Source organism: Cyprinus carpio, chromosome B11 (assembly GCF_018340385.1).
Source record: "Cyprinus carpio isolate SPL01 chromosome B11, ASM1834038v1, whole genome shotgun sequence".
NCBI classification, from domain to species: Eukaryota; Metazoa; Chordata; class Actinopteri; order Cypriniformes; family Cyprinidae; genus Cyprinus; species Cyprinus carpio.
In genome coordinates this window covers 12,310,675-12,323,358 of record NC_056607.1, presented here as the reverse complement: position 1 = coordinate 12,323,358, position 12,684 = coordinate 12,310,675, and the positions used below count along the sequence as shown (strand labels likewise).

The 12,684-nt window shown below is 38.2% G+C and overlaps 2 protein-coding genes across 2 annotated transcripts; one reads left to right on the top strand and one right to left on the bottom strand.

The window, feature by feature from the left end:
• Positions 1-1,219: 1,219 nt before the first annotated feature.
• On the bottom strand, positions 1,220-4,415 carry LOC122138831 (uncharacterized protein K02A2.6-like). The gene is made up of 2 exons (XM_042733446.1): positions 3,971-4,415; positions 1,220-3,696 (listed from the first exon to the last, which is right to left on the bottom strand). Exons 1-2 carry the CDS (start codon positions 4,413-4,415, stop codon positions 1,220-1,222), a joined length of 2,922 nt encoding a protein of 973 aa, XP_042589380.1.
• Positions 4,416-5,811: 1,396 nt separating this feature from the next.
• On the top strand, positions 5,812-10,230 carry LOC109063797 (D-threo-3-hydroxyaspartate dehydratase-like). Its single transcript, XM_019080820.2, has 8 exons — positions 5,812-5,943; positions 6,203-6,361; positions 6,862-7,142; positions 7,250-7,430; positions 8,401-8,522; positions 8,606-8,795; positions 9,078-9,183; positions 9,676-10,230. Exons 2-8 carry the CDS (start codon positions 6,213-6,215, stop codon positions 9,763-9,765), a joined length of 1,119 nt encoding a protein of 372 aa, XP_018936365.1. The 5' UTR covers positions 5,812-5,943; positions 6,203-6,212; the 3' UTR covers positions 9,766-10,230.
• The last annotated feature ends 2,454 nt before the right edge of the window (positions 10,231-12,684 follow it).

Below are 12,684 nucleotides of genomic sequence, written 5' to 3'. Positions count from 1 at the left end.
TAAACTGTATTGTATAATATGTGACTGGAATTTAAAATCATATCACTGTAGTATTACCACAACAACAAAATTGTCTGAAAAGTCTGGATGTATAGATATACAGCCTGCAGCTCTCTTGAAAGACATCAAGCTAAAAAGTGAAAACATGCCTTAAGATCTTTCTGATACTCTCACACGGCTTTGGTAATTGAGGATGTTATCCAAGTGTGAGAGAAGGGATTAGCGTTAATGACTACAAGCCTTAATTAGCCACTTGATTAACTGACTTTGAAATAATCCACTTTAATGAGTAACAAAAAGTTCATCGGGGACATTAGATTAGACATTCTGATGCTCACTGACTATACATTCAGCCAAACCAGTGCTACACATGCTGGAGATAGTTTGAAATAACTGTAGCATCATCCTGGCATGAATGTTTTGTTGACACAACCACTCCAGCATTGCTGTCTAACTTTAAGACAAAGAGTGCAGTCTTTAGCATTCTCATGCTCACGGTATTTACATCTGTCTGAGCCTCACTGCCATTGAACTTGAACGTGACAAGAACATGTGTAAAAGATGTCAGCAGATTCTAGTTAACACTGCTTCAGTGCATTTGAGATTCAAGATAAAGACAAGACCGAATACTTCTTTTGTTTATTGAACAATTTGTCTCTTCTGTTGCGTTGGGTTCTTTTACAAATAAAGACTGTTCCCTTGAGTGTTCATCAAGCCGCTTTATTAACAGGCTGCAACAATAACATAGTGCGTCTCTCACCCTGCTCATGCAGTACTCCCCCATCTACATGCCCGTGTTGCCCTCTAGTGGTAACATGTAATATAGATTACACCACATCCCCCTTACTGAAGGTAAGTTAACTACCCTTAGCTTTAACTCAAACAATTAGCATTTATATATATATATTTTTTTTTTTTTTTTTTTTTTTATAAATGCCACATTGGTAGCCAACTGTAAATGTCTGGGCATAAACATTTTCCATACCATTTTCTTTTCCCTTATCGAACAGTTATTGAAACATTAGAACATTTTCAATGCACAAATTCACATTAGATTAAGGCATATTCAGACTTATTTGAAGCATACTGAATTGTTAATGCATTCTTTTATAGATCCAGTCTTTTTGGTTTTACCACTTTTTTACCAGACCTGGTTCGAACAACATCTGGTGTTTGATGTGCTTGTGGCTCAGAAAGTATCTCTGCAGGAGTGTTTCTTTCATTCATTAGACCGGGTCAGTTGTGTTTCAGTATGAGTCTCTGATATCGGCAAAGGCACAAGATGACTGCGATTCCTTCTAATAGTTCCCTGCGGTCCACTGATGACATAGGACCGCGGAGTTGGGTGGACAGATGTTGCTTTTGCATTTGCAATCCAAACAGGGTTTCCGGGTATCAGTTTATCCAGATCTCTTGTTCTGTGTCTTTTGTTGAAACATTCGGTTTGTCTCATCCTTCTCTCCCTCTCTACATGCCGAAGTTGTCGAAGATTTGGCACACAAGGCTGCAAGGCCTCTGGAAGCATCGGCAGGGTGGTACGAAGTCGACGCCCCATGAGAAGCTGTGCAGGGCTGTAGCCATTTGCCAGCGCTGTGGTCCTATAGGCTAATAGAGCTCTGTACGGATCACTAGCTTTCTTGAGGAGATTTTTAACTGTTTGGACAGCTCTCTCCGCCTCACCGTTGCTTTGGGGGTATCTGGGACTACTGGTCACATGCTCAAAACAGTATTCACTTGCGAAGTCTTTCATTTCCTGACATGCAAACTGCGGGCCGTTGTCCGTGATCAGTATCTCTGGTATTCCATGACGTGCAAATATTGATTTCAAATGCACAATGACATTGGCAGAGCGAGTTGGGCTGAGCTGAGCAATCTCTATATACCTAGAGAAGTAGTCCACTAGCAACATATAGTTTTTATCTTTCAGAGCGAACAAGTCAGCACCTAACTTCTGCCATGGTCTTTCAGGTAAATCTGTGGGCATTAAAGGCTCTCTTGCATTGACTCTTTCCTGTATGCACTGTCTGCATTTGAGGACAAGTTCACTGATCTGGTTGCTTAAACCTGGCCACCACACTGCCTGACGGGCACGCTCTCTGCACTTAACCACCCCCTGGTGCCCCTCGTGTATTTTGTCCAAAACTGAGTTTCTCATGTTAGCAGGAATAACTAACCTTGTGCCCCTAAGTAGTAGTCCGTTGTGCACACTCAGAACAGCTCTCTCAGGCCAGTAGTGCTTCACCGCTCCTTGTAGCTGGTTACGATCCGGCCAGCCTTCTGCACAGTACCTTATGACTTGAGAACAGACACTGTCAGACATCAGCTGCTCTTGAAGATCTGCCAGATATTTACTGCTTGTAGGAAGGCCCTCTAGCACAGATTCAAGGTAAATATTAGTGTCCTCCATAAGATCTGTATCAGCGCCCGTAACACTGTTTGTAAGCGGTAAGCGTGAGAGTGTGTCAGCTGTGGTGAGACTTTTGCCAGGGATGTGCTTTATTGTGTATGAGTACCTCATTAAGCGCATACGGAATCTCTGTATCCGCGGCGGAAGCGCATCCAAAGCTTGTCCTCCCAGAAGACTCACTAGTGGCTTGTGGTCAGTTTCGAGTTCAAAGTGAAGGCCTAGAATAAAGTCATTAAACCTCTCACAGGCCCACGTAAGAGCTAGCGCTTCTTTTTCCACCTGAGCGTAGCGCTGCTCTGTAGGTGTTAAAGATCGGTAAGCATAAGCAACTGGCGACCACACATCTCCCTCTTTCTGTAGCATGACTGCCCCCAGGCCAAATGAAGAGGCATCCGCGGAGATTTTCTGTGGCTTATTCGGGTTGTAGAGCTGTAACACAGGAGGAGAAGACAGTTCGTGTTTAAGGTTGTGAAACGCCTTTTGCTGGTCGCGCCCCCAGTACCACATGTTCTTAGTTGAAAGTAAGTCTCTCAGTGGTTTATCCTTTTCAGAAAGGTTTGGAATAAACTTCCCCAGTTGGTTCACCATACCGAGAAAGCTCCTAAGCTCACTCACGTTGCTTGGCTCCTTCATGTCCTGAACAGCTTGGGTTTTGTCTGGATCAGGACTCATTCCATCTGCTGAGACGATGAATCCAAGGAATTTTACTTTTCGTTTGTTAAACTCGCATTTCGACATGTTCAACGTAACGCCGGCTTTCTCTGCCCGCTGCAGGACAGCATGCAGTCTTGTGTCATGCTCCTCTACGGTCGATCCCCAGACCAGGATATCGTCCATGTGACAGACGACTCCCTCGAGATCTGCTGTAACCTCTGTCACCATCATGTTTTGAAAATGTTCGGGCGCGCTGGAGATGCCAAATGGCAAACGGTTAAAATGGTACCTGCCGAATGGCGTAATGAAGGTGGTGAGGAGTGCAGACTCTTTGGATAGTGGTATTTGCCAAAAGCCCATATTTGCGTCAAGTTTAGAAAAATACTGAGCACCTGTGAGCATGCCTAGCGTTTGGTCTACAGAAGGAAGTATGTATCTTTCACGACACACGGACTCATTTAAAGGTGTCATGTCCACACAGATACGCACCTTCTCTTTGTCCTTTTTGGGAGCTACAACCATGCCACAGCACCAGTCGGTCGGCTCGTCCACGCGACTAATAACTACCAACCCTTCCATTCTGTCCAGCTCTTCTTTAACTTTGCCCATGAGCGGCAGTGGCACGCGCCTTGGCACTTTTAGCGAGAAGGGCTTTGCATCAGGTTTTAGTTTTATGGTGTATGGCTTTTGTACCCGCCCAAGTCCTTCGCATAACTTGGGGTATGCTTTAGTCACTGTCTCTTTGTTTATAGTATCGACTCTGGTGATAAGCTTCAGTCTCACCGAAGCAGTTCTACTCAGCAGTGGCACGCGGAGGTTTCGGACTACATAGATCTTCTCAGTAGTGCTCCTATCACCATACACAATAGTCTCTGTGGGTAGACCCCAAAACAGTTAACGCAGCCCCACCCGGTCCATAGAGTGGTTTTTCTGCCTTGTCCAATGCTTTGTCTTTGAGTTTGAAGCTCAAAAATGTTTGTTCGGAAATAGCAGACACATCTGCTCCGGAGTCTAACTTGAAGGTCACCTTATGTCCGCCCACGTTTATGTCTGCCAGCCATGGTTCTTCTCCAGAATCCACCTCACCCAGAAAAAGTCCAGCCGCACTGTCCGCAACCTCGTTCACAGATGTGCTGGACTTACAGACTCTACCATAGTGTCCGCGTTTTCCACAGTTATGGCATTCTGCATTTTTTGCTGGGCACTGCACTGCTGCGTGTGCGGGTGCCTTGCCACACCTGGAACATGCTTTAGTGTCATGTTTGGTCTGCTGAAACTTCGGAGACTTAATCTGTTTTTGCTCTTTGGTTTTAAACTTACTCAGCTTGGCTTTTCTAATTTGTACTGCATCCATAGCTGTTTTGCTGGCGATAACTTCACCCTCTCAGGTCAGTTTGCTGTCTCTTTATTTCTTCAGATTGTCTTGCCATAGTGATAGCTTTAGCTAGGGTGAGATCTTTGTCAAGCTGCATTCTTTCTGACAGAGACGAATCTTTAAGACCCACTACAAGCCTATCTCTCAAAAGATCATCATGAAGAGCACCGTACTCACAGTTTTCTGCTAGTGCATAAAGAGCTGTAATAAATGTGTCCACAGGTTCTGATGGCTGTTGCACTCTCTTGTTGAATTTTGCCCTCTCGTAAATCACGTTTTTTCTTGGGACAAAATGTCTGTCGAAAGCTGTTTTGACTGCATTGTATTGCTGGCGCTGCATGGCCGTTAGCTCGAGCCCTCTTAGCACGTCGTCAGCCTCATCTCCCATGCAATAAACCAGAGTATTAACTTGGTTTGCTTCCGAAGAACTATTCAGGTTACTTGCCAGTCTAAAACGCTCGAACCGTCTACTCCACCTTTCCCACTCTTGAGGCTTTGCAAAATCAAACGGCTCCGGTGGTTTGATGGTGAAGGTTGCCGCCGCCATTACTGGACCTGCCGCCGCGGCTGCTCCCGCTGCTGAGGCTCCTCTCGCTTGGTCTTCCTCACTCATAATAGCTAGCCGGGCGTAAAGCTGACTTCCTTCTCAAAGCACAGCCACTTCTGACACCATGTTGCGTTGGGTTCTTTTACAAATAAAGACTGTTCCCTTGAGTTTTCATCAAGCCGCTTTATTAACAGGCTGCAACAATAACATAGTGCGTCTCTCACCCTCATCAAACATAAATCACACCACATAAATCAACGTTTTGCACCAAAATAAAAACAAGTAAAAAAAAAAAAAAAAAATCTTCAATTGATTTAAAAAATAATAATAATAATAATAATCAATTATGCAAAAAAAAAAAATCTAATCCAAACTAACATTTGATTCGCCTTTTCTGTTAAGTATCAGTGATAGGCTAATAATGACAAAGTTTGCTTGAAATAACATATTACATATACATTTCAAGGGAATAACCTGTGCAACCCAGAAAATATAAAGAATTATAAATACGGACGTTAATAAACCTACAAAATATTTCTTGATCATACACCGACACAATATTAATGATAAAATAATTAATTTTTGTGATAGATTATCAGTGTAAAATTTAAGTGTGGGTCTTGGACAACTGTAAAAAAAAAAAAAACTAGACCCATATATTAAGACCATTTGAAAAATAGTAAAAATAAATAAATAAATAAATGAAGAATACTAAAAATGTCTATGACGAACAAACGGCGAAATTTTTTTTTTTTTTTTTTTTTTTAATATAAATAATATTAATAAAAACAAAAAACTTTCTGTTTCCCGTGGTGGAAGAAACACTCCTATATATTTCCGTAAATCTCGTCAGGAGCTTTAGGTTTGAAAAGCCGCAGTTTGTCTCGTGTTGTATCGCGGTGTTGATTCTGACTTCGCACTCTCGCTCTCATTCAGAAGAATTCGATCCGCTGCTTTATGGTGAGTGAAAAAAAAGCTGCTATTATTAGTTTATCCTCAGTTTATCATAACTATTTGACACGAGTTACTTTGACCATAAATAAATCTCATGTTTACTGGATTATCTTTAAATGCATTTACAACTGAAATGAAATGCTTAGGTTAACGTTATATGATTTTAAAATTAACTTGCATATCTAACGTACACAGTCTGCAACTTTTTACAGCTCTACAGGTTTCCATTTCGCTTAAATGTGTTATTATATTTTATTTCTTTTAGTTTTTCGATAATGGCTGCTGTTGAATTCATCAAAGACCTTTGTACTCCAGCGCTGATCATTGACCTGGATAAAATGACAAGAAACGCTGAAGGCATGCTGGAGCGCTTCCACAAGCTCGGGGTGCAGCTCCGACCTCACATGAAAACACACAAAACACTGTGAGACGCTACTCTCAACAACACCAACCCTCGAAAATAATGATTGCAAGATACTTTTATTAATACCCTAATCACGCTAGACACTTGTTTTGAACAGTTTTATTAGTGGCATTTATTTGGGGAATAAAAATTCCCACACCCACACTTCTAAAGCAAAACATTTTACAAGTTTAAACGTTTAAATAACACATAATTTAAAGTTGTTTTTTTTCCTACATGTTTGTATTTTATTTTTATTTTTTTTACTAATTATGATGGTTTCTGTCAAGTAGTCAAGTTCTGTCAATAAATATATAATAAAAAGTGCCTTAAAGGTCCAAATACTTATTTACTTAAATGTCCAAATATTTATTTATTTAACAAAAAAATCAAACCAAGTGCCATTTATGCACTGTAAAAAGAAAACAAAGGATTTTGGCAAAGGAATATTAACCTTAAAGTAATACTTGTGTCATGTTATCACCATTGTTTCTGTCTTCATTAATGTTATCTGTCTTCAGGGAGTGTGCGGAGATCATGACAGGAGGCTCTCGTCGTTGTATTGTTGTGTCTACTCTAGCCGAGGTGTCATTCTATGCTGATAACGGCTATGATGATATACTTTATGCATACCCTCTGCCATTCGATAAAGTGGAGCGCTGTGCAGAGCTGTCCGAGAGACTTTCTCTATTCCACGTCGTGGTGGACAACCGCCTCGCCCTGCAGGAGCTGAAGAAGAGACCTCTGAAACAGGGAAAAGTCTGGAAGGTGTGGATGAAACTGGATTGTGACAATGGGAGAGGTAACACTTGAAGATGGAGTTCAGCAAATGTATGTCCAAATGTTTGAAGCATGGTTTTAGGTGTACTGCAGTTGGATAAATTGTTGTTTTTGTGTGTGTTTTGAAAGTGGGCGTTCCTCATTGTGACCCTGCTGCACTACAGCTTGCCCTGGAGATCTGGGATACTTCAGGGGTGGAGCTGATGGGAATTTACGCCCACTGCGGGAACACCTACGCCTGTCAGGGGGAGGAGCAAATCAAAGCTGTTGCTCAGGAAACCACTACGATTGTGCTACAGTTCATGGAGAAGTATGATGATATCATCTAACACTCAAAGTTAATCTTTAAAAACTTTAAGTATTTGACAACACTAACAAATGTAATCTCTTGCAAAGAATAAATAAATAAATACCATACATTATAATATTGTGATATCTAAATTTACAGACATTTAAAATAATAGATTTTATTTTTAATTTCTGTAGACAACAAATGTAATTTTAAGCACAGATAATTTACAACACTAATAAATGCAACCTTTTAAAAAAAAAAAAGTGCATGAAAATAAATTTATTTTGTATTTTATAATGTACATTATAATTTTGTGGCAGATCTATTCACTTATAGCCTTCAAAATTAAGAGATTTGATTTTTTAAATGTTTTATTTTTAATTAGACAACTTAGACAATTTCGTTTATAAATATTAATAATTCAACAACACTAATAAATGTAATCTTTAGTACAAAATAAAGTAAAAGTTTTTTATTTAAGATTGTACATTATAATATTGTGATGTCTAATTTCACTTTTATTGTGATGACTATATTCATATTTAAAATAATTGATTTTAGTGTTGTTTTCATTTAGTCAACAAAACATTTTAAAAGCTTTTTACTATTTTTAAAAAGTTTTTTTAATATTGTACATCATATTGCCATGTCTAAATTGCATTTAAAACAATTGAATCACTTTTTTAGTATTTTATTTTTAATGTAGTTAACAAAGCATATAATTTTAAACACTAATTTAAACACTAATAAATATGTTTAGCAAAAAATAAATGTACATTATTTTTATATTGCATATTATAATATGGTGTCTAAATTCACTTAATAATTGATTTTGATTTATTTTGACAATAAACCATATAACTTTAAGGTAGGCACTAGGCACATAATATGAACATTATCATTAGATTATTGGAATTTAATTTTTTTTTTTTATATCAATGCATCCCTCCTTAACATGCTGTGATGGTATTATTCATACTATCCATAGGTTGAAGGCTGCTGGAATACAAGGTGTCAAATCCAGCATTGGCTCCACCCCTTCCTGTAGCCACCCAGTCCCAGACATGGCCATGTTGAGTGAGGTGCATCCTGGGAACTACATATTTTATGGTCTGTGTTGCCATGTTCTCCTGTTGTAAGCAGTGATGTTATCAGCTTGTTTTGAATCATAATATTATCCGTTGCATGTTCAGATGTGCAGCAGTCCCTCATCGGGTCCTGTACACTTGAGGATGTGGCAGTACGGGTGCTGACGCGGGTCATAGGCCACTACCCACACAGGAACCAGTTACTTGTAGATTGTGGGTGGACAGCACTGAGTCATGATGGCGGGGGGCGCTTACCTACAGGATATGCCATCATCGAAGGACACCCAGAACTCAAGTAAGAGATCATATGGATGGACATGAAGGTGTTTTTCTCCAGGTTTTTTTTTTTTTTTTTTCATTTACTGGCAGATTGATTCATTTGAACTGACAATCAAAATGTGATTCATATGAGAATAAATATTTAAGCATCAAATCCATTCTCAAATATTAAAAACTGAGATTGGATCATCCTTCTCTGTACATGTTTAGATGTTTATTTTACATCTCAACAGTGCGAGTAGGAGGTTTTGTGAGTCAGATGATATAAATAGCATGAAGGGTGTCATCTGTTTTGCAGACTCCTGTCTATGACTCAGGAACACGGCAGGGTGGAGCCCATCTCTGGAAAACTGGACTTCAAGCAGTTCCCACTGGGGTCACTCCTCACACTTATACCTTACCATGTGAGTTACTAACCATCTCCCTCAAACAGAGCACACAGAAACAGACTGTATGAAAGGACATTCTCCATCCAAATAAGCCAATTCTTTCACATCATAACTCCATGAGAAATTTTCACAACAACATAAATTTGGACATCAACACGGTACTAAAACTTTTTATCGAACAAGAGTAAATAACATTAAAGTGCATAATTCCAATACTACACAAAACAAAAAAATTAACCTGAACTGAAAAAAAAAAAAAAAAACAAACAGCTTCACTGCACAAAAAAAATGTTGTATTCATCACAAACTTTGTTCATCCTCAATGCAATGAGCCCGTATTTAACATAGCCTAGAGATGAGGGCTTGTCATATCAACTGCCAATGTTGGCAGCTGCATTTCCCTTTTATTTCCCTTCTGTTTTTTAATGATAACTTAACATGACACATATTAATACAATGAAATGAACTGATTTAAAATTATTTGCATGCTGTATGTTTTGTTGACAGGCTTGTGCTACAGCTATGATGCATCCAGTTTATTTTGTCCATTCTAAAGGGAAGATTGTAGACACCTGGAAACCCACCCGAGGCTGGTAACAATCTTTATCAGAGGGACTCCGCTGGTACAGCTGGGGACTGTGGATGAAAATGTTTAGGACTTGTAACAACTGTGGATTTGCTGTTTTAATAGGCAGGTGACTGTTAGAAACCTACCTTAAGAGCATTTTTATCTGGATCCAGGTGGGTTGGAGGCACTGCAGTTCTTTCCTTGAGAAGCATTGTTGAAAATGTAATATTTTAGTGATACAGCTTTTATGTAAACTGTAAGACTTTAAATTTGCAATCTTCTTTTAAAAAAATATTTTTTTCTCTGCTTCTTTTATCAGTTAAAACACTAACATTCTCTTCACACTTCGGGAGGACTATGAAAAGAATGTGATGTCTTCTTTGTATTAGACTAAACTTGCATGCAGTGCTTGAAAACCGTTTTGGAAAGATCTGAAGTTCTGAATTTTTATGAGATATTAGCAACATATACCTCCATCTGTAATAAAACCCAACGAAAACCCCAAATCATTATCTTGTGAATATGTTATTAATTTCTTTGTTTTATGTGTAAAATTGTTCATCTACACGCAGAACTGGCTTAAAACTAATTTGTTTTCCTCGTTTTCTTTTTAAATTTCTCTCATTTCATCCCTGGGGCTTATAAATAACAAAAAAACAACAACAAAAACAAATGTAATTTGCATTATGGTTATATGAATATTATGATTATTCAAAGATATTTAATCCTTTTTTCCTGTGTATATAATCTCAAGATGTACGCAAAACCATTATAGCTATGTTTTCTGTTTCTTGTCTTTATGATTGTTCATTTATGATACAAGCATCTTTCTCTGAGCTTGCATGTAATTATAAGTTCTGCAGTAATAATAATATAAAGAAAACAAGAGCAACAGGTGCACAAACACCTCATAGCATCAGTATCATGACAACCCTACATAGTACGTTTTCCTCATTGTTTGTAATATCTGCACAAAGGAGACATCGATCAGCTGCTCAAAGATCTTGCCTTTGGAGAAGACTGTTGATTTTACATTTGAAAAATGTAAGTGTTACTACTTAGAAATTAAGATTAGAAAGATCAGAAAGCATTGCTAGCCCACCCCAACTCTTATGAGCAATAATAATGATAAATACTGACCAATAATTAATTATATTTTTTAGTAAAACAAACAAATTGTAATTTGTTTTTTCATATGCCATACCTATACACACTAGACAAATGCAGCCAAGGTGAATACATCTCAATTTTTAGTCAAATAATGAATTAATGCATATGTTAGTGAAACAATTTGTCTATATTTTATTTACTGACACCAACAGGAAACATGAATAAATGAGTAAAAGAATAAATAAAAGTAACCATGACAATAAATAAATACAAGTCAATGACAAATGAAACAAAGCTTTATTCAAACTTTGTTCTGACAATCATGTATTCAATTTTTTGCCTAATTTAATTTCATATGTTTACAATTGCATGCTAATTTTTGATATAGCTTCATTACTTTTGTGGTGTAGTGAACTGTTCAGCAGAAGGTTGCTGGATCGATCTCCGCAGTCATCACAACCGGTGTCTTTACTCCAGGTTGCTGCAGGGGGTTTGGGGTCCCTGTAATAAGAGCACTGTAAGTCACTTCGGATAAAAGTCCCTGCCAAATGAATAAATGTAAATGTGATTTTTGTAAATGCTTTTTTGTGTCTTGGGCACAAACGCTCAATACAGCTGCTTATTTCTTAAAGTTTATTTCTTCAAAGTACAACTATAATATAAATGCTTACATATGCTTCATAAAATTTCTATTTGGGCCTTTAAAGGGTTAACAGAAACCAGCAGAACCAACTTTGACCAAACTCACATCCTCAGTGTCTTTTGGTCATTCTCTAGATGCTCTAGCTGACTCTGGGGTCACTGAAGATGAAGAGGCCACACATCCGGCCCAGATGAGGCAGTAAGGGCAGGTGGAGTGATGGAGCGTCTCATCCATGGCACTAGACCATTTCCAGGATGCTGCTGTGGACTCTCCATCCTCACTGCACACAGCATTCTCCAGACATTTCAGATCCTGCAAACATGCACAAACACAATAGAAAAGCAGTCATTTTAACAGAACAATGTCATCTGATTTCTGTATAATAAGTAACGAAATGAGCTTACTTTGTATTTTTATTTCAGGGTTTCCTTTTTTTTCACAAATGCTGCTGTCACCTGCTCCACCACAAAAGCTCTGCATCAAATGTACAGCAATCAAGAATCAGAAAAGTGCTGTTATAGCTCTGTTTGAAATTACAATAATTAAAATAAACTACAATTTAAGATTTAAGATGCTTTGTTCATTTCTGTAGTGTACACACTCAAAGCCTTTGATGGCAGTCAAGTCACCTCTGTGATTTATCTGCTCAATACTGCATACATGTTGAGGAAGTTGCTGATGTGTTAACCCACTTTTTATCCAACACAAATGTTAATTAATATCAGTACTAATGGACAAATGAAATAGATAACTTATGCTTAGTTACTCATGTAGACTTATTTACATTAGCTACTTAGAATCATCTAAATCAGTGCTGACTACAGTGAATTCTACACACATCACTCACTCATATGTCTATGTTGTGATGTGCTCATCTGCAATTCTTTTAGAACATTTTCTTGTCTCTTATTAAATAGACATTTAACCTAATAACGTTAAGAAAATCAACAGTTTACTACACAGTAGATCAACAAATATGATTTTAACACAAGGAACCGTGTTTTTGTAGGACATCCGGGGATTTCTCGCCTACTCTTTTATGAATACTGCAGTTTTTGAACGAACTTCTTTCATCACGTACTCTTTTTTTCTACTAGGCTATATAGTAGGTAAGTAGGCATATTAGAACGCAAATTAAGTATGCATATGTCACAATCTCGCAAGAATTAGTGCAATTTTGGCCTACTCTTTTATA

Excerpts from the sequence above, each read along its gene's own strand:
- LOC122138831 (XM_042733446.1), bottom strand. The coding sequence starts at position 4,415 with ATGGATGCAGTACAAATTAGAAAAGCCAAGCTGAGTAAGTTTAAAACC. Across the intron at positions 3,697-3,970 it reads AAAACCACTCTATGGACCGG|TGCCAAGGCGCGTGCCACTG; the intron begins GTGGGGCTGCGT and ends TCTCGCTAAAAG.
- LOC109063797 (XM_019080820.2), top strand. The coding sequence starts at position 6,213 with ATGGCTGCTGTTGAATTCATCAAAGACCTTTGTACTCCAGCGCTGATC. Across the intron at positions 8,796-9,077 it reads GAAGGACACCCAGAACTCAA|ACTCCTGTCTATGACTCAGG; the intron begins GTAAGAGATCAT and ends TCTGTTTTGCAG. Across the intron at positions 9,184-9,675 it reads TCACACTTATACCTTACCAT|GCTTGTGCTACAGCTATGAT; the intron begins GTGAGTTACTAA and ends TTTTGTTGACAG.